The sequence below is a fragment of the Denticeps clupeoides genome, chromosome 11, assembly GCF_900700375.1.
Source record: "Denticeps clupeoides chromosome 11, fDenClu1.1, whole genome shotgun sequence".
NCBI lineage: Eukaryota > Metazoa > Chordata > Actinopteri > Clupeiformes > Denticipitidae > Denticeps > Denticeps clupeoides.
In genome coordinates, this window is record NC_041717.1 from 3,098,350 (window position 1) to 3,119,978 (window position 21,629).

A 21,629-nucleotide genomic window follows, 5' to 3' on the forward strand; every position below is an offset into this window, starting at 1 on the left:
ATTAACTGCTAGTTAGCAAAAGAGCTAACGGCGCTTTGGTGGGGTTTTAGTTGCAGAAGCCTTTAACCTAAAGGGAAGGCTGTGAAATTGATGGCGCTCGGGCCTATTATTTCATTTAAAGGGCCCAGTAAACAAAGTGTGGCGGACAGGCGCAGTATGGAAATCTCATCACGCTATTGAGGGGAGCAGGAATTATGAGCGCTCGGCTCTGCGATTCTGTTCCGCGTAATATACTCCTAACAGATTCAGTCATTAGGAGGGGCCGGGGTCAAGGCCAAATTGACACCAAATGGTTTAAATTAGCCCCACTTGTCCCCATTGATTTATGTTCAGTGGCAAATTGCATCTCTTGAGGAGAGACGTTTTTAAACTACCCCATCTTTATTACGGCAAAAGGGGGCGGCGGGTCCTGGCCAGAGGAATTCTCCGAGTTCGAGGATTAGTGTGAAAGAGCTACATAAATATTTGACAACGAGCCCGTGCGGCCGATTCCCGCCGCAGCATTTCCATTTCTGTTGCAGATTCTGTGTGTTTTTCGAGCGTTATTCGAGGCAGCGGCCCTCTGTAGAGTCAGGCCCCTCTCAGGCTGCAGATGATTTGTTGACCTGACGCCGCTCTGCATGGGCATTAATGAATCGTGTTGCGCGAGGAACGCTCTTCGGGCTTTGGCTCGTCCGCCCCGCAGCTGCACCTGCGAGTGCGCTGGCCGAGCGCTTCGCTACTCTCCAGTTAATTGGATTCTAATGTATTCTGTGCGGTTCAGTGCTCATGAAACCTGATTTCAGCCGCGTTGTGTTGGCCTGTGTTCACGTGAGCTCAGCAGCGGAGAGAAAGAGGAGGCTAAGGCAACCCGTCTTTTCTGCCAGATACCTTCAGGTGCCACTCAGACACATGAAACCTAATCAGACCAAACAGAAATAGAATCAGGTGTTACTATGGATCACGTGTCAATACTAGTCCAATACTAATCAGGTGTCAATGATGTGTGCATAACAGGTTCAATTGAACTTCATAACCGACTGTTTACTGCTGGGCCCAGGATTAATCCACATGGCTGATGACTTGGAATAATGAAACTGTAACATTGCAAGATTAGTGACGTGGAAAATTTGTCAGTAAAATGTGCAATTCGGCTATTCCGGACCCCAGTTTTTATTGCAGAAAGACTGTGGTTAGAACATTTTAGTGAAGCCAAATTACCATTGTTCATGCTACTATTTTCTTGAGCAGTCATTAGCAGTCGTGGCCAATGGAATTATTAGATTGGCAGGAAATAAATATATTAAAAGACATCATATGATGGAAGTGGCTTGGGAGACAAACAAACAACAACAAAAACAAAACTCCCAAGGGCAACAGCGTGGGATATATATAAAAATTATATAATGTGTGCAACACTGAGAGAATTACTGCTGGCCTAGAACAGGATCAGCCAAATAACAATCCTCTTGCATCTGGAACTACTGTAACAACAACCCATAGTCTGGTAGAAATGAATAGTTAGCCAGTATTTGGTCAAACTATAGGTGCATTTTAAATGCTTTGGATTGTGCACCTTAGTGTATGCCTTTTGATTCACAATGCGCTCTTCATGCATATAATAGAAAAATCTATTTGTGTTCTATACGTGTTTTAAAAGTTGTTCTGGCAGTAAATGGTATGTAATAATGTATAGCGAATGCTTGTGAAAGAATGTGAAGGCATGTTTGATGCCTTTATTATTCGCTAGGGGTCGCTATCACTCCTCTATTGACACACAGCGGACTACGGAGACGTCCCCTCGCACTAAATATCCATTCTTGCCGTTTAAAAGCAAGTGCGGCTTTTTCATTGATCATAAATACCCATGCGAACATTATATAATTCTATAAATACAGGCTGTTTAGTGTGCATTGTATGGTCAATTAGCATAAACACACACTTCCTGGCATCCACAGATGATCAGTTTTAAGAAAACAGAAAAACGTTTAAACTATATTTTTTTCCACCAAAAAAAAAACTACAAAAAAGAACAACAGCTGATGCGTATTTTCTGCAGACACTGTTCGCAGGCGGGATGGCCATAAGAAGTCGAGGCATCATGAAGCCAATTCTCCACTCGAGCCCGACTCGTGTTGCCAGATATGCATCTAATATCGCGAAACCGTGGTGGCGTCCCATAAAGAGGGGATTCTTTATTGTCTGAGCTGTGGGAAAGTTGAAATTCTGGCGATACAACAGCAAGAAATTCGTTTTGTGGAGCTGATACCACTTTTTTTTTTTAACTTGAAAAGTATCTAATGTCCCCGTGTTTCGCTTTAGCATCAATGAAGCATATATCTGTCTCTGAGTACGAGCGCTTATGAAGCAATAAATGTTTCTAGTCTTCAGTTCGTGAACCCCCCCTCCCAAAAAAAAAAAAAAAAAAAAAAGCAACCCGACCACCGGTTTTTAACGACAGATATTATGAACAGTGAAGCGCAATTCTCGCGTAAAAAAACTACAACGTGGCAACACAACTTCGAGCTTCTGTTTGTTTGAGCATTTTCCCCTCCTGCCGATTGGCCGTCGGCTGACTTTGATCCTTTGTTCACCTGTTCGCACGCCGGACGCCCATTGGTCCCCGAGCCCGTCCGTCACCGCCGGACCGCGGCCCCGCCCCCCGCGCCCTGTAGAAGCGTGAGCCCGGACGTTCGCCCCCCTCCCAGCCTCCGGTGAAGTGCGTGGCGGAGTTGCGCCGCAGATCCCCGGGATAAAAAAGCAGGCATGCGAGCCGCAGCCGAGGCTGGGAGACGTGACGGGCCAGTTCCTGCTCCGGTACCGCCGCCGCCGCCGCCGCAGCAGCCCGCCTGCCCGCTCGGGTCGCGCCGAGGGACGGACTGACGCGACGCGCATCTTCAACAGCCCCCCCGCGCTGAGTAGTGGCGCGGACCGGCCGCAAACTTTTACCACCCCCCCCCCCCCCTCCAAAAAATAAACCGAGAAGGAAACGGAGCCACTTCCACGGGATACAGAACAGACAGCTTTCCAGCTTTCCACGCACGCCTGGGATTTAGTTGTTACCAACAGGGGGAAATCACATAAAAATCATTTTGGATGAGGAGGAGGGATTCTGGACAAGTAGCGTTTACTTGGCAAGTGGACAAACGAAGACGTTTCGAAGAAGAATAATCATCATCATCATCATCATCATCGGCAGCCACTGAACAATATACATAAATATTTATATTTTATTCCCTGCAAAATGCCAAAGACGAGGACAGTACGGACTGCGCTGCTCGGGACGACTGTACAGATCTCCCTCCTGGTCGGTCTCTGGCGAGGTAAGCGGATCCGTCCCGACTTGTTGCGAACTTGCCGGCGAGTTTTTACTGCCGACACTGAAATGCCGGTTTTAACGCAGGTTAATATTGCTCGGATTGCTCGAACGAATAAGATATGTCTGATGATCAGATGTACGTGTGTACAGCGGGTTCCATATTTATTTAGGTTTCCTATTTTCATTTAAGTTCATCATCGCGCAATCTGTGGTCCCCATCTGTCCCCCCCTGTCCCGGTCTTTACTAAACAACTTTTAAAATGGTATTTAAATGAGCCTATTGGATCGCGCGGACCTGGCGACGTTGCGCGGACGTTACGCGGACGTTGCGCGGACGTTACGCGGACGTTGCGCGGACGTTACGCGGACGTTGCGCGGGCAGAGTTACGGCGGGAGTTTTGGCACGACGTCAACAAGCCGTCGGCGCAGTTAATTCATTACTTTTAATTAGCGTGTGAGAAGACTGTCCGGGTCGCGTTTCCAGGCGTGGATCCCTGCGCGTTGCTGCCTTCATCTTTTTAAACGTCCCGACCCTCCCCAGAAAACGGAGCCACGACGGAGATCCCGAGTAATCCGAGTTTCGTCTTTCCACGCGATCGCGGCATTTCGATCGCGATTAAACGCCGCTGCGGAGACGAGGGAAGGTTTATAATCACCTGGCACGGTGTAGAAACGGAGGAAACACTTTAAATCGCGGCGTCACGTGTACTGATCCACGTATACGCCCCTCTTCAGGGGTTCTGGGCCATTTGGAAACGTCAAACATTACAAAAATTAAAAATGGACCAAGTTTGAAATAATGTTGTAGTCAAACCCACAATGTACTATAGTGTGAATTTGGCCGGTTTGGTTGAAGCTTTAAAAAAAAGAACCGCAGCATCCACTGGATCTCAGGCTGATGCTGATAAAGTTCCTCTGTACGTGCATCATTTCCGGGCATTCCCGGCCACAGCAGTCATATTACAACATGAACAGTTCCTGGACCTGTCTGATGGCTTTTTAATGCACCGCAACCCTTTCTAAATGGCCCTAAACCTGTCAGCACTCGTGTATCAGGCAGGTGTCCTGACCACATTGTACAGATGTACACAGACACAGACTTGTGCATCGATCCCTTCGCACCCGTCACAGCAGACACAGCAGCGGCGCCACGAACGAAGTGGATCCTGTACGGCACCTCTGTGGCGGCCACACAAGCAGGTGGTTACACGGTTTAGCACGATCTCGTTTTAGTGCAGATCGGTTGTGGGAGGTGCAGATCGGTTTCTTTTTTTTCTTTTTTTTTTTAATATCAAGGCTTCGCCCGGATTTCTGTGCCCACACAGCTTTCATTCATCAGGTGCAATGTGGCGGTTTTCAACCTTCATGCTTTCATTCTTTATTTTAGGTCTGTAATTACATAAACGCGTTTCGTAAGAAGGTTTCGTTGGGTAAGGCTTGAAGAAAACCGCTGCAGGGGCCTCATCCACGGTAAATTTTATACCGAGGTTTTACACCGCAGCCCTCCAACAAAACGACCCGTCCTGTTTACCGCATACGCTACACTCGTTTCACACAGGTACACGTTTTACAGCGTTGTGTTAAAATGACTTGGGGGGGGTCACTGGAGAGGCCATTCCGGTTCTCCCAGGAGCTGGACGTGGGCCTGAACCCGGTCCACCTGCCGGTCGTGGTGATTCGAACCGCCGGCCGGGAGGAAGAGTTGATCGCGTTGCTGAGAGCGCACGCCGCGTGATTCCGGTGGTCCTGAATTCAGCCGAGGGGGAAGCCGCCGGGACGGAATGAATCAAGCGCAGAATCCGGAGTCTTGGCTTAGCCGAGTGCAGGATGCTGGGATACGCCATGTTGGTGGACATATGGGCATATGGACCACGGATGGATGCTGCCATTCTGTTGCCCCAGACAACCGTGAGTGAGGTGCGATTACATAAAAAAATTTGCACCATCAAGCTCGATCGGACACACACACACACACACACACACACACACACACACACACACACACACACACACACACACACACACACACACACACACACACACACGGATGCTTGGTGATGATACGAGCCTCGTCTGTGACAGAGAGGGGGACCCATATGTGAGAGCTCACAGACACGGAGGCCACATTTAGATCTCTAAAGAAGTTATGCAGCTCCCCTGCTCCCCTCGCCTGGTTTTAAGACATTTATGATCCATTTAATTAGTGCAACGTTTTTTTTTGATGAATTATTCTCTATCAATTTCTGTCTCTTTTTGTATTTATGTCTGTCAGGTTTTGAAAGATAAAACGGAATGACAATGCCGGCAGGTTGGAGAGGAGGATTTATATTCACTGGAAATGGTCTCATTGTGTGTGTGCGAGTGTGTTTGTGTGTGTGTGTGTGTGCGCGCATGTGTTTAATAATGCAACATTTAATCATTTAAGGTGACAGTAATCAAGACGATATTTCCCTTCAGATTACCATCCCCAGAAATGGAGAGGGTAATGAATGATCATTATCATCCGTGTTTTAATTGAGATAATGACCCAAAGGAGAAGAGTAAGCACTCCTCCAGGGTACTGAGCCACAATCTTCTATTTTTATAGCTGTTATTCCTTCACCTTCCTAATTTTGCATTTCATGGCATTAACAAACCCCAAACGTATGTTTCTTTTGGAATTCATAGGAATTAAAAAGGACACTCATGATGGGATTTTAATAAATTACAGTACTCTGGACAAAATGTCAAAAGCAACAAAATAAAGTATTTTCCAGCATGCCTATGAATTGTAATAATGTTTTGGGGAACAAATAAACATAGTTTTTTTTTTTTTTGTGTAAAGTGCAACAAATAGATTGTCACAGGCTCATTTTCAGCTGCCATTATTTCTGAAAGACGTGTGTATGACTTTCTTGCACCACTGCAGCAGTGCCATTTAATAACATTCATTCATGTACGGAGTCGGCGCAGATTGATTCGAGAATAAATCTGAGCACTCATATCACTAGGCCGAGCCCGCGCTCCAAATCACAAATCAATCCTGACGCCTAAATCCCTGTTTTAGCGAGTGAGTCAGCCAATGGCTGGCAGCTATGAGCGTGGGACCCTGCTGGGGCTCCTGATGGGTTCTCGACCGCGTCGCGCCCACCGCGTTTCATGGAATTCTTTTTCCTGTTGGTCTGTTATCTTTTAATGAACTCATCAGAAAGTGAAGATAGACGTGCAGGGACATCCTTATATGATAAATCCAATCGTGATCTAATAATACAGTAACATTTTTTCCTACGCATCAGAAGGCGAACATTGGGGGGAAAAAAAAAAAAAAAAGTAACAAGTTATGCAACCTCTTCGTTGCATGTTGCAGTGTGTTCTGGACTGTTCTGCTCTGGTACACAATGACATTAGTTCCAGGCGGCCAGAACAAATGGTGATGCATTTCGGTTTTGGGGCACATGTGGCTAGCAACCAAACCTACTTCGGGCCCCAGAGCGGGCCAGTCTGTTCAGTGCGTGGGAGATGCACAACGGTGAGGAAGGAATGAACAGAGCGGACTCCGGGGAAGGAACGCATCCATATACAATTTGAACATGATTGCTGCGGCATTCCAAACCTCCTGGCTGAGGGAGGCGGGTTGGAATGTTCATTGACTTTTTATTTGAAAGTGAGTTGTGTTTTGCTGTAGAGCGAGCAATTAGCACCCATAACAAGGGTTAAGAGTTGCTTTGGGGTGGAACTCTCTGCAAGAATAATTAGTCGAGTCACCCTCATTATGCAAACGAGGGAAAAGTGTAATTCTGCATATATTTACCTGCGCCACAGTCCGTTGTGGGATTTGGAGGGGTGGGGAGGTCCGTGGCTGGGTTGTGCGTACAGGGTGGTACTGTGTGTTGTTTTTTTTTTTGGGAGCCTTTTCGCTGACATAGATTGATTTTTGCTGAGAGATTAGGATATTATAATATTATGAATAGGAGTCAAGTCTTAAATATGACATTGTTCAACATGTTTTTGAATTGACATGACGTAGAAAGTAACATGGTATATGATTAAATGTAATGTTTAAAGTTACGTTTCTGTTGGGAAAAGTGTCCTCTGGGACGAGGGCTCGTGACTCAGTCCAGGTGCTGAGCGGTTGGGTTTCCGGTAAAGACTGACTTCGGGAATTCTCGGCGGTGTGCGTCTGGCAGGGTTCCCAGGGGCTGATCTGATGACCTCTGTGTGGGCCGCAGGGCTTCCATGATGGATCAGGCCGGGTGGGACGCTGCGCTCATTACCAGCGGAGCTCGACGGTGATTATTCCTCAACGTGGCGCCCATCCCGCCGAGTCTTGGCTGCCCGAGCCGACCTGCAGACGGCCCTGTGTCAGCGTCTCCCCGCAGCGCCGAACTTCTGACTGCCATGCTGTGCTCCATGACCTTGGATGAGAGTTGGGTGGGTCAGCGAGAGTGTGTAAGGAGCAGAAGTTGGCTGAAGATCACTCACCCAGCGGGCTTGGCTGCTTTCTGGTGGCGCGTCGTGATAATCAACTTTTACTCACATTAATGACTTAATGAGCGTTAATTGTATGTTACTTCATTGCAGACGCTTTACATGATCAATAATTGAGAATTTTATATAATTTCTATATAAAATTCTATAATTAATTATATATATATATATATATATATATATATATATATATATATATATAAAACAAAACATTGTGTGTGTATGGAAGGTAAGGTGCAGGGGTATGGTTTGTTTTTTTTAAGAGAATGTACGGGCTTGTGTTTGTGTGTGTGTGTGTTCTCCACTGTGTTTTATCTTGGGGTCTTCAAATCTGGACATCAGTTCAATCTAATTATTCCTGGACACTTGTAGACCATACGCAGTCAGGAGAACCTTGGATTCACTGTAGTATGGTTTGACTGGCAGAACTACAGCTACAGATTAAGAAAATTACTTCCTGGGAAGAAAACTATAATTAGGCTTTAATTAAACTGTTAATGTAGATATTCTGGGACAAACTATTAATTATACTGTGTTAATATACTTAGACAATATTTTTGTATAACAAATGTATATATATTTTTTACATAATATGAATGCAAACATTTAATAAATGTAATAAATGTTTTAATTAATCAATGAAACTGACTTATTTGTATCATTCTGACAACACTGCTGGCCGGATCACTTAAAACACATCCACTGATATTCCTTCTTTATCCTAGACTCTGAATGAAAGCCGGTATTAGACATATTTAGACAGGAAAAAAAAACCCTGTCACATTTGGCCAATAGGTTCATTAAAGTAGACGTGAGGTAATTAGTGCTGGAGTGTAATTGCGTTTTGGAGAGAAGCTAGGCCCTCACCCTCACTATTTAAACTACAGCCTGAGCACCAGTGACTTGTGCGGCTGGGCAGGAGTACTGGTCAGCCCCAGGATGCCACATCTCTCTCGTCACCTCGTCACCTCCCCCCGGGCGATCCAGGCAGGCTCCGCTGTCGCTCACCCGGCTGCACGCGCCACTCGGAGAAGTTAACAGCGCTTTCTCTCCGCCTCGGGGGCAGCGAGATAGCGGAGTCTGCCTCCCCTAGATAAGCCGCCCTTTACACACGGTGCCCCCCCCGCATGCATGTACACACACACACACACACACACACACACATATAGTACATATTCTGCTGAATGTGGGAAAGAGAATTAGCATAATCTCACCACAAATTTTCGGGGAGCTTCGAATGAGAATCCTAATCTCGATCTCTTAGAATGTAACCTTTTGTTGTCTTCGATAGAAATCCAAAGTTGCGTGTGTCGGGGGTTCGAAGGCTGGGTACGGTTGGCGGGCTTCTCCCGTTTTAAAGGCTGCTCATTACAACGTCATTAAACAATATGCCGCATGCACCACAATAATGTTCCCCTCCAAGACAACATTTACTGGGTGTCGCCTGAGGTGACGGGCCTGGAGGACCATTTGTGTGGTTGTGTGTGTGTGTGTGTGGTGTGTTTTAGTTTTAGTGCCTCTATCCACATGTCGACGATTGTCTTCGCTTCGGTTATGGATTCAAGTTAAATATGGGAACACATAGGGAAGTATTTTCCAATTTGCAGCACAACACCGTAAGAACTGGACTAGGTCGCCAGTACAAGGTGAAGAAACACCCGTCCTTAAATCTGCACAGATGTTCCTCCTCCACGACAACCGCCACCTTTATTTGACGCTCTGACGTCATTTTAATGTGCGAACTTGACTCAAAGCTTTTTATTCCGTCCTGGTAACGTGGTGGCGCGTGGTAGAAGCATCGCGGTAAATCATGACAAGCACGGGTGCCCACCCGTCCTCCACACCTATACCGCGCCCGCCCTGCCGGCAAGCTCGGCTCCTCTCCCAGCTGCCTGTTTAAGTGCTGTTTACCCGTTTGATTCTCCTCTGAGAGGTAATTAAGGCTGGAAGCGAGGGAGTGATGATTTTATTATCACTCTCCCGGACTAGCAGTCGGCATCGGCTCTTCCCCCCTCCCACTTGCTTCCCGAGCCACTTCCCCCATCTTTCCTCTCTCATCTCTTCCATTGTCTGAGCAACGTCTGTATCCGTATTGACCCGTCCGCTGACCCGTCCGGCGGTGGGAGCGGCTGGGAAGGGGAATCAATCCGGGGCTCGTTGCGTCTGGTGCCGGAAGGATCTTTCTAGATTAAAGGGTCTGGCGTTTAGAGCCTGGCTGAGCTGCCAAGAGCAAGCAGCCCGGCGTGCCTGAGCATTAAAGCTCCCCGAGGGGGGGGCAGGAGGCTCCTGAAGGCCGAGCAGCACGCCTCAGCCGTCGGCTCTGCCGAGATTCCTCCTCTGTGGGGAAGTAATGATGTTTGCACGCTTTCTGCCCGCGTGAAAACGTGCTCCCGACACGGCGCGGCCCTCGCCCCACCGGCTTGATTTGCCGCAGCCGGGACGGGTCCGGCGGCGGAGCGAACCGCCGGGAGGGTGTCGAGTAATTGTGTAAATTCATCAGAGGAGCGCCTTCGTCTGCCGATCAGACGAGACCTAATTGCTGGATAAGAGACGGCCCTCGGCTGATTTATTTTATCGCTCGGCGTTTGCCGACAGCTCCCGCCACGTCCTTGTCAGCTGAGGGTTTGAGCGTTCAAGGGAAAGATGTAAACCGCCGGAGAACGGACTACACGGGGCACAGCCATACGGAAATCCCAGGGTTCCTTTTACGAGGTGAGGTAGGTGGTAGTAGCCTAGTGGATAACACACTCGCCCATGAACCAGGAGACCCAGGTTCAAATCCCACTTACTACCATTGTGTCCCTGAGCAAGACACTTAACCCTAAGTTGCTCCAGAGGGACTGTCCCCTGTAACTACTGATTGTAAGTCGCTCTGGATAAGGGCGTCTGATAAATGCCATAAATGTAAATGTAAATGTAAATGTAAGGTAACAAATGGGGCTGAGCAATTACTCTGATCAAAAAAGAGCCCACTGACTGTACACATGTAATCCTGGAATGCTTTGCTGCCTCAATGAAGGATTCGTGCTCCCCGTTACCAAATGCTGAGACATAGTGAGTTCTAGCTCAGTCATGTCATTGCGGTTCCTCTTGTCTTTACGGTGGTTCCTGTTGCCCAGGGGTCAGTTTTAGATTGTGATCAATCCTGAAGACTTTCACAAATCGTAGAGATCATGATTGTTAAAAAGATCCCCGGTTTAACAGCGACAAAATGCAAAACGTTCAATAGTTTAATAGCTACAAAATGTCCTATAACCGTGAGGGCCGGACTAGTGTTTTAAAGAATAAAACAACAGTACAGAGTGCAGTCAGTTATCTCAGGATCAAATATCACATCAACATAAATCATTTTTTTCCCCCATAAACAGTTGTATTTTGTTAGTTTTGCATGTCACAGTATGTGAAGACTGATTTGGACCACAGAATATATATGTATTTTTCCTTTTAGATAGAATGTATTATCTCTTGAGTTATTGGAATATTGTTCAAAGCTCATAATACAGCCAGTCGCACGGCCCACAAATGTTTCTATTATGTCACTATGAGGGGAGAGCATGCAAAATCTACACACACAGCCCGAGTCGAGATTCAAACCTGTGACCCTGGACGTTTTAGGTCACAGGGCTACCCACAGTGCCACTTTATCTGGCTAAATATACAGTGCCCTTGAAATTTTTCACAGTGCATCACTTTTCCCACATTTTGTTATGTTACAGCCCTATTTCAAAATGGATTAAATTCATTTCCTCAGAATTCTACACTCAACACTTGAAGTTTTGGCACATTTATTAATGTTCAGTCATTATTGTGGTGCATAAAAAGGGCTTCACAGGCCAGGATATTGCTGCTACTAAGATTACACATACGTTAACCATTTATCGGACCATCAAGAACTACATGCAGAGAGGTTCAAGTGTTGTGAAGAAGGCTTCAGAGCACCCAGGAAAGTCCAGCAAGCCCCAGGACCGCCTCCTAAAGAGGTTTCAGCTGCTGTATCGGGGTGCCACCAGTGCAGAGCTTGCTCAGGAATGGCAGCAGGCACGTGTGAGAGCATCTGCATTCACAGAGGATGGCCTGGTGTCCCTGGACACTGCAAATATTGACTCTTTGCATAAACTTGATGTAATTGTCAATACATCTTTATTGTGTGTAATATGTTGTCTCTATTGTAACAAGTGTTATGCCACTGTGCCTTCTAAATTACCCCTCGGGGACAAATAAAGTTCTTTCATTGAATTGAATGGATAAAAGCCTTTGAAACTTAGGAAATGCTTCAACACACCACAGAAACAACTGACAAAAAGATCTGAAGCAGCACATTTTGTGAAAACCAGTATTTGTGTCATTCTCAAAACCTTTGGCCATGACTGTAGACAAATATGGGGAAGGATACAGAAAAAAAAATCTGCTTTGAGACTCTTCCTAGAGCTGGCCGGCCACCTAAAGTGAATGAGAAGGAGGTGACCCTGACCAAGAACCTGATGGTTCACTCTTGTCAGAGCTCCAGAGGTCCTCTGTGGACAGAAAAAACTTTCTAGAAGGACAACCACATCTGAATCAATCTGCCAATCAGGCCTGTATGGTAGTGCGGCCAGACAGAAGCCACTCCTTCGTAAAAGGCACAAAAAAAGCACCCGAAGGACTTTCAGGCCATGAGTAACAAAATCCTCTGGTCTGATTAAACTCTTTGGTGTGAATGCCAGGAATCACATTTGGAGGGAACCAGGCACCGCTTATCACCTGGCCAATACCATCCCTACCATGAAGCATGGTGGTGGCAGCATCATGCGTTGGGGATGTTTTTCACCTGTAGGAACTGGGAGACTAGACAGGATAGAGGCAAAGATGACTGCAGCAATGTACAGAGACGTCCTGGATGAAAACCTGCTCCATAGCTCTCTTGACCTTGACAACCAAGATATCAAATGAGTGGCTTCAGGACAACTCTGTGACAGTCCTTGAACCCGCCAGGGCCCCGACTTGAATCTCATTGAACATCTCCGGAGAGATCTTAACATGGCTGTGCACCGATGCTTCCCATCCAACCTGATGGAGCTTGAGAGGTGCTGCAAAGAGGAATGGATGAACCTGGCCAAGGATAGGTGTGGCAAGCTTGTGGCATCATATTCAAAAAGATTTGAGGCTGTAATTCCTGCCAAAGGTGCATCAACAAAGTATTGAGCAAAGTATAATAAAGTTTATGAGTATAAGTCTGTGCTTTATAACTTAAGTGTGTGTGTATATATTTGAAATATTTAATGTATTTAGCATGATTCATGGCTCATGGCTGTTCCTATTTCTGAATGGATTGAGACATGGGCTGAGAGTTGGTTTTGAATTACCAATCATTTCCTTCAAGTGGATCTGGTATATTACCAGTATACATTTTTCATATTTCATACATTTGTTGCAACAATTGTCGGAAGAGTTTCATACACATCTAACTTAATGTTGTGGCTAAGGCTAATGTGACTTTGTCTGTCTTTGGTGCACTGGATAATACTGTTGAGGAGTAAATGACCCATTTAACACAGTGATCACTGTTTCCAGTTCAGGACAAGTCTCCTTTCCTGCCTAATTACCTGTACTCTTCACATTTTGATTGAAATTCCATCTGGGCCCTCAGTTACATTCTGAGATAAGAGTGCCGCAGTGTAACTTCATGTAGGGAAGTAATGTGGGTGCAGATGGTCACTGGGTGTAACGCTGGCACTGTGGGGCGGGGTCAGGCAGCCCATTTGTCTGATTGAAGTGCCCACTGGGATGCCATAATACCCATGGTTTGGAGCAAATGATCAATGCTGGAAAGCCAAGTCCCAATGTACTTTAGAAAGTGACTGATTTGGTTGATTTAAAGAACATTGTACACTGAGGGTGTTTTTGTGCCAGGGAGAGTGAGGTCAGCATTAACTCACTCCTAGAATAATAATTATTGGAACTAAATCTGTACACTCCCTGACCACTCAAAGGGATTTAATGTATGTTAATACAAGTTATTCAATTAAATATGGTTGTTACTGGAGGCATCATGTCATTAGCATTTTATGACATTACCATCAATGTTTATTGCAATTTTATTAACCAAGTGCCAGTTTACCTAAGGGCAAAGGGAAATATTTGTACATTTTACATTGTTCTGTAAAATGTGGAGGTGTGAGTCCCCAGGAACCTCAGTGTATATAAGCTGCTACATAAGGGCTCATAATATGACATCAGAACAGACTTTGTGACATGCATCCAATCAGAACATGTCAGGTTGGCATCAAAACATTTTATATAAAGCTTTTCCATGTCTTCACAAAGCAAAAATCAGAAGGTTGCTGGTTCGAATTCTGGTCTGCCAAGGTGCCACCGAGGCGCCACTGAGCAAAGCACCGCCCCCACACACTGCTCCCCGGGCGCCTGTCATGGCTGCCCACTGCTCACCAAGGGTGATGGTTAAAAGCAGAGGTCACATTTTGTTGTGTCAATGTGTGCTGTGCTGCAGTGTATCACAATGACAATCACTTTTACTTTCATCACTTTCCATCACTTTTGTCATGGTCTGCAAGACCCAACCTGTCACCTTCGTCTGCTTAATCAACTTGAACTGGAATGAACTGGAAAACCCATGTCACTGTCTATAGACAAATATTACATCACCATGGACTGAAAAGAAATAAGCACCTGCTCCAAAGCTGATGCCTTCAAGTTCGACTGGAATTTGCAGCTGCCCAGATGGTTGAGCCAAAAGACTTTATAGTCATTTATGGTCACTTGACATTGAGTTGTGTGACTAGAGGTATGTTTCGAGGGGTGAGGTTAAGGCTTCTAAACCCAAGCACACTGTACCAACTGTTAAACGTGATGGTAGCAGCATGATCTGGACTGCAAGTGGTACTGGAACATTGCACAAAATAGATAGGGAAGAAGGTGGTCTAAATCCGAATCGCCTCAAATCATCAGCTAGATGGATGAAACTTGGGAAAAATTGGGTGTGTCAACAGGACCATGATCTTTCAGACACTCAGGCTTGGTTTTGGTTTGGATAAAGCAGGCCAATATTAAACCTTCGGAATGACCTTTGCATAGTTCCAGCTTCAAACCTAATGAACATTTGTGACATTTATCAGTCATCCTTATCCAGAGCGCCTTACGGTCAGTAGTGACAGGGACAGGGTCCCCCTGGAGACACTCGGTGTTACGTGTCTTGCCCAGGGACACGATGGGAATAAGTGGGGTTTGAACCTGTGACTCTGTGATCTTCTGATTCATAGGAGAGTTTGTTACCAACTAGGCCACTACCATCCTGTGGACTATCCTCAAAAGCCACGTCCAAGTTCGAATCACGCCAGGAAGCTGGTTGATGGTTACCAACAGTGTTGACTGCATATGTAATGTATAATGCAAACATGTAAACCTTGTTTCAAATTATTCATCGTTCAACCGCTGAAATAGCACGGCTCACAGAGATCAACGACTGCCCAAAATGTCCATGAGATTCAAGGACCATGGGATGATGGGAGCCTGTGTGCGTGTCATGGCGCGTGTCCATCTCAATAGCTACATAATTGTCAAAAAGTGGCTTCGGCCTCCAAAATCCCCGGTAGATAATTACAGGGATTACGTGGCATCCGGCCCATCAGCGTATGGGCTGAGCGGGCGGTCCACTTGCCACCTCGGAGGGGGCTTTGCCTCCCGTTTTAGCCCATGCACGCGTGTGTTCTTTAACGCCACCATCACCGTCTCTCCTCTCCCCTTCCTTCCTCGCCTCTTTTGTACCTGACCGCTTAATTCAGCCGGAGGCTCGTGTGTCTTTAATTTGCCTCCATGCGAATCTCGGTAACCGCGGTGAGGGATAATCTGCGCTGGCAGCCGGCCTGCCGACGCCCCCCCTCCATCTTCCCTCGCTCTCCTCTCCCTCCTTCTGTCTCCGCTTGGCCTGTTTGGCCGCTTCCTTCCCGGAGCGGGGTATTTTTAACCGGCGCGGAGGGGACGCTCACCGCGTACCGTAAAGGCGGATTTTTAAATTCCCGGCTCGTCTTTGTCACGGCGAATGAAGGGATGCTAATCAGACCCCTATTTGTGCGGTTGCGAGGAAGAGTTCACCGCGGCGGCCTTCCGCACGTTGAATTCTGTTATTAGGCGAAACCCGCGGTATAATACACGGCAGCTTATGCTTTTTTGCATATTGCATGTGGTTCTCGGAATGTTCTGCTGCCATTATGCGTTTTGTGTGGCATTTTTCGAGACTCCATCGGTAGCTGGTCCTCCTCCACGCGGCAGAATTCCGGCTGGTCGGTCCGGAGGAAGAGAGGAGTTCCTGGGAGAACGGCGAGAACGTGAGAGCGGAGGGGAACGCGAGTGATAATGAGGCAGGTGTTATCGGGGCCGGGCTGCTCAGCGTGAGGCCTGCACAGGGGGATTGTGGGTATTGAGAGTGATGAAAGGGCCGGGGAATTCCCCGTGGGGTTTTAGAGGTGACCTGCGTGTGACGGGGCTGTGATTTAAAGCGAGGGAACAGACAGGATTGCAACACAGACTGTCAAAAGAGTTCTCGCAGAGACTCTTTTCTCAAGTTCTGATGGTTTAAAACAAATAATGACTTTGCAGCAGTAATTTGGTTTGGTCTTAGGTGGCAACGACATGAAAAATAATTAATATTATCATTAGGAATATCTTAATAATACATTTTTAAAAAAGGAAATTATAAAACTGTGTTCCCGGTGTAAACGATACACAGCAAGCACAGCACACGGTGACTCAACGAAACGTGTCCTCTGTATTTAACCATCACCCTTGGTGAGCAGTGGGCAGCCATGACAGGCGCCCGGGTTAATATCTGTACGTGTTTTTCTGCATTTACTTGATGGGGCTAGACTCTCCTGCGCATGTCTGTTTTGTCTCTTTGTCCTGATATTTGTAAAAGTTACATATGACATCTCTGTCTCCTTTTCAAGGTGTCCCTTCATGCCAATAAATGGTCACAATGGAGTTTAGAAACATGAACCAATAACTTCAATTCAATGTTCCCATAAAACAGAAACACCAAAAAAGAACAACACAGAATATTTTCGATGTCTGGATGCTCAATGGTGATCCCAAGGGAAAGTAAACACACACACACACACACACACACACACACACACACAAACGCACACACTCATCTAGCCCTGCTGGAATCTTACTGATTTTTATAAGTGGTTCGGGTTCACTTGGTCCACCAAAATAGTTTGGGGGAAATCATTGCTGAGCTCACAAATCCCAGTAGGGAGAGCGTTCATCCGGACACCCTGGAGACAGGAGGGAATGGGAACGCTGAAGCCCTGAGATTTGCACATTCTCCCCGCTGTGATTCGCCACCTGACTGTGCAGATCTCTGCCTTCACCGAAAGGTGGGGGATAAAAACGACACCCAATTTCTCCTTCCTTCTTGCGCTCTTTTAAACGTGTACTTTGTCCAAAACAAGGCGGAGCTGGATTGAAGGAATGACCGTCTCTGGCCAGGAATCCATGCTGATCATTTGTCTGTCCACCCGGCGGGTGGTGGGGGGTCTTCCTCAGCCCGCAGAGCACTTTCTCACCTCGGCCTCTTCACCTTCTCCTCCTCCAGAGTGCAGTTATGGTTGGCCGTGGTAGAGCACAGGAAGATCCCCCCCCTGGAAGCTCTCGCTCCTGCCTCAGCGTGGGAGTGCGGGGTTGAAAAGGAGGCTCACAATGTCGGATTAATTAGGAGGAAACGGGACGTTTAGGGAGGCCGCGAGTTTATTTAAATCCTCTGTCAGGGGTCTCGCTGTTGGCCAGTAATCAGCGTTGTACACCGGGCGAGATACGGGGGGGATGGCGGGGGACGCGTCTGGCTCTGCAGTCAAAACAGCGCCTCTGATCCCAATGGGACCAAAAAAGAAGGAATAAAATATTTGACACAAATGAAATAAATAAGTGGATAAAGAAAGCGGGCGGGGAGCGAAATGACGGCCATGATCAGAAACCGCTTGGATTACGCGGAGGGGGGGCACCGCCGCGATGGGCTTCAGACGGAGGTGATGGGCGCAGACCACACGGAAGCGTCGATGTGAGAGGCTCGCCGCCAACTCTCTTGGGGGACGGGGGTTGGCATAACTGGGGTAATCACGGCGGAGGGGGAGTAACTCACCTGAGATTCTGGGTTTTCGGGAAAAATCAGAGAATAATGGGAATTGTAGTGGTAGAAAGGCGTCTCAATAATTCATTGACGAGAAAAGAAACGGGGCAAGTGAGATAGAGGGATTTGCAACAAGGCTGTGGAAAAGTAGGCAGGAGAATAAATGGAAGGAGAATTGAGTATTTTTGGTAGAGGATCTTCCTAGAAACTCAACCGGTTCAAAGTCAGTATACTGTAATTTGGGTCGGGGTAATCCCAGTCTCACCACCACTCACCCATCTCAACGTGAGGTGGTCACGTAAGGACGTCTGATAAATGCTGTAAATGTAACTCCAGCGTCAGTTTAGGATAGTTTTTTCCTGGTCAAATCTACCACCCATTGGTCCATGTGGATCCTAGGGACACTTGAGATATAATAGAATGTGCAGCTTTGGTCCTTAACAGGGTCCTTTTCATGCCGCACCACCCCTGATTCGCCCGGGTGGTAGTAGGCAGAGAGTCTGAATCGGGAGTCTTTATTAGACTAGTAATAGGGACGGCAACCCTGGAGACACCCACTCTTTACTATGGACCGGGACCCCGAGCCTTTTGTAACAATTTTTCAATCTAATGCAAACAGCTGATCATTCTTAACTAACCAATGTTTAATGCATTTTTTTTTTTAATTTACAGTCACATAGTGTAATAATAATAAATAAGTGAATAAGTGAAGTGATTGTCACTTGTGATACACAGTAGCACAGCACATGGTGCACACAGGGAAATTTGTCCTCTGCATTTAACCCATCACCCTGAGTGAGCAGTGGGCAGCCATGACAGGCGCCCGGGGAGCAGTGTGGGGACGGTGCTTTGCTCAGTGGCACCTTGGCGGATCGGGATTCGAACCGGCAACCTTCTGATTATGGGGCCGCTTCCTTAACCGCTATGTAGGCCACTACGTTAGGTTACCATCTCAACCTGTCCGCACTGTGGATGTCTTACATGTTGTTGCTGACTTTACACAGGTTCTGTAAGAAGTAGACACGCTTTATTCTGTAAATAACCAGCCATTTCTCCTTCAACATTTGGGGAACTTGTGAGGTGATGATGCACGTGGATGGGTACTGGAATGAAAAATTAACCCAAACTTGACCAAGGTTCCTCAGGGTTGAACACTTTCTTTACCCAAAGTCAACTTTGACACCTGCTCAGCCTCTGCCGCCCCCTCCCTCCAAAGCCGAATTGTGGTGATGTGCAGATGCGTACGGAGCGATTCCATCACTACTGCCGTTCACTTTGCCGTATTGCAAGACACGGTCGCCTTGGGCTTCCCGAGGAGCCGAGCTGAGAAGAACGGTTTGTTTTTTGGAGATCTAAAGCAGAACCGCCTCACCAGGGAACCCTGCATTATTTCAGTATGTAGGCGAAGAAAATGAGTTCCAACTTTTAAGAAAGAGAAAAGAGTGGATGGGGAAAAAAAGCCTTTTGCATGTCGGCAGCCTCCTCCAAGGAATTTGCACGGAGCTTCGGGAAGCGGGGAGCGTCGTGTCCCCCCCAACGAGGATTTGTTTTGGTGTTACCTGTGCTCAGAGCACAGTGGGGGGCAGCGAGGATGTTAAAAGTGGGTGATTCAAGCGAGGAGTTGCTCTGATGGCGGCGAAGAGTCCCGCTTTTTACGGCACCCCCGGATAAGAGTCGGTTTTGGGGAAGTGATGAGGCGCTTCGCGGCGCACTTTTCCCCCCGATTTGTGTTCTTACAAAGCCGTGCGCAAGAATGCCGATCCATAATTTATAAGTGTAACTTTCACCAGCTTTATGCTTAGATGCTGGCTCCTGCAGACAGATGGTGGCAGTTTCTTCAAAAATCCATAAAAAAAAATCCACCTGGTGAAGTCCCAGGGCCGCTCTGCTTCCAGAGGATTCCGTGGCTTGCGGGAGGCACGTGCTCGCTATTAAGCGGGAAGCAGGGAGGAGGAGGAGACAGGCGAAGACGCGGCGAGAAGGTCGGGAGAATAATGAAAGGAAACGGGGGGAGAGGGAGCGGGGTGGGTGGGCTCTCTGAACCGTGTTCATTTTAATTAATCTCCTCTGTTACCGCCGTATTTTTAGCTGTACAGTGTGTTACAGTGAGCGGCGTGCATCTGGTCTCCTGGCCCCAGGGAGGCCTGGGTCAGCCTGAACCTCTCTGGCCGTCTGTGTGTGTATGTCTGCGCTTCTGTGTGTGTGCTTCCTCACACAGTCAATCTACAGTATGCATCTCATTGCTCCTCCCCTAAATTGTGTGTATGTTAATATATATGTGTGTGTGTGTGTGTGTGTGTGTGTGTAATATAATACGCTCACCGGCCACTTTATTAGGCAAACAACTGCTTGTTACCGCAAATTACTGATCAGCCATTCACATGGTGGCAACTCAATGCATTGAGGCATGTTGAGACGGTCAAGTTGAACCGGTGCAGTTCAAACCGAGCTTCAGAATGGGGAAGAAAGGTGATTTAAGTGACTTGTTGGTGCCAGACGGGCCGGTCTGAGTATTTCAGAAACTTCTGATCTTCTGGGATCGTCATGCACAACCACCTCTAAGGTTAACAGAGAATGGTCCGAAAAAGGGAAAACATGCAGTGAGCGACAGTTCTGTGGGCGGAAGTGCCTTGTTGATGCCACAGGTCAGAAGAGAATGGTCAGAGTGGTTTGAGCCGATAGAAAGGCAACAGTAACTCAAATAACCGTTCATTACAACCAAGGTATGCAGAAGAGCATCTCTGAACACACAACACGTCGAACCTTGAGGCAGATGGGCTACAGCAGCAGAAGACCACACCGGGTGCCACCCCTGTCAGCTACGGACAGGAAACTGAGGCTACAATTTGTGGACAATACTAGATTAGAAATATGTTTCCTGGTCTGATGAGTCTCGATTTCTGCTGCAACATTCGGATGGAATTTGGCGTCAACAACATGAAAGCATGGATCCATCCGGCCTTGAATCAACGGTTCAGGCTGGTGGTGTTATGGTGTGGGGGACATTTTCTTGGCACACTCTGGGCCCTTTAGTACAAATTGATCATCGTTGCAACGCCACAGCCTACCTGAGTATTGTTGCTGACCATGTCCATCCCTTTATGACCACAGCACCATGCACCATGTCATAAAGCTCGAATCATCTCAGACTGGTTTCTTGAACATGACAATGAGTCCACTGTACTCAGATGGCCTGCACAGTCACCAGATCTCAATCCAATAGAGCACCTTTGGGATGTGGTGCATCATTCGCATCATGGATGTGCAGCTGACGAATCTGCAGCGACTGCGTGATGCTATCATGTCAATATGGACCAATATCTCTGGGGAATGTTTCCAGCACCTTGTTGAATCTATGCCATGAAGGTTTAATGCAGTTCTGAAGAAAGGTGTGCCTAATTAAGTGGCCGGTGAGTGTCTAAATATCCCAGTCTGACCCGATAGTTTGAAAGTGTTAAATATCAGTTGTGTCAGTCCTCTTTGTGCTGTTTGTAGACATTGTGTGTGTTTGTGCATGTGTGTAAGGTTTGTGCGTGCCCTGTATGTTGCATATGGACTGTGTGTGGGTGTGTGTAGTGTTTGTATGTGCCATTTGTGCATCAGTCATCTAAATGTAGACTGCGTGTGTGTATGTGTAATGTTTGTATGTGTATGATGTGTGTAATGTTGACTGTAGACTGTGTGTGGGTGTGTGTCAGCACTCTCCGATTTTGAAGGCTAATTTATTCTTATTCCACAGCA

At 47.0% G+C, this 21,629-nt stretch overlaps 1 protein-coding gene across 1 annotated transcript in view; it reads left to right on the forward strand.

The window, feature by feature from the left end:
- The first annotated feature begins 2,670 nt into the window (after positions 1–2,670).
- The window catches only part of LOC114799894 (transmembrane protein 132C), a 169,702-nt gene continuing 150,743 nt past the window's right edge, over positions 2,671–21,629 (forward strand). The window contains exon 1 of the mRNA XM_028996817.1: positions 2,671–3,302. Coding sequence (XP_028852650.1) covers positions 3,224–3,302 — 79 coding nt within the window. The 5' untranslated portion in view covers positions 2,671–3,223. The remainder of the gene's footprint in view (positions 3,303–21,629) is intronic.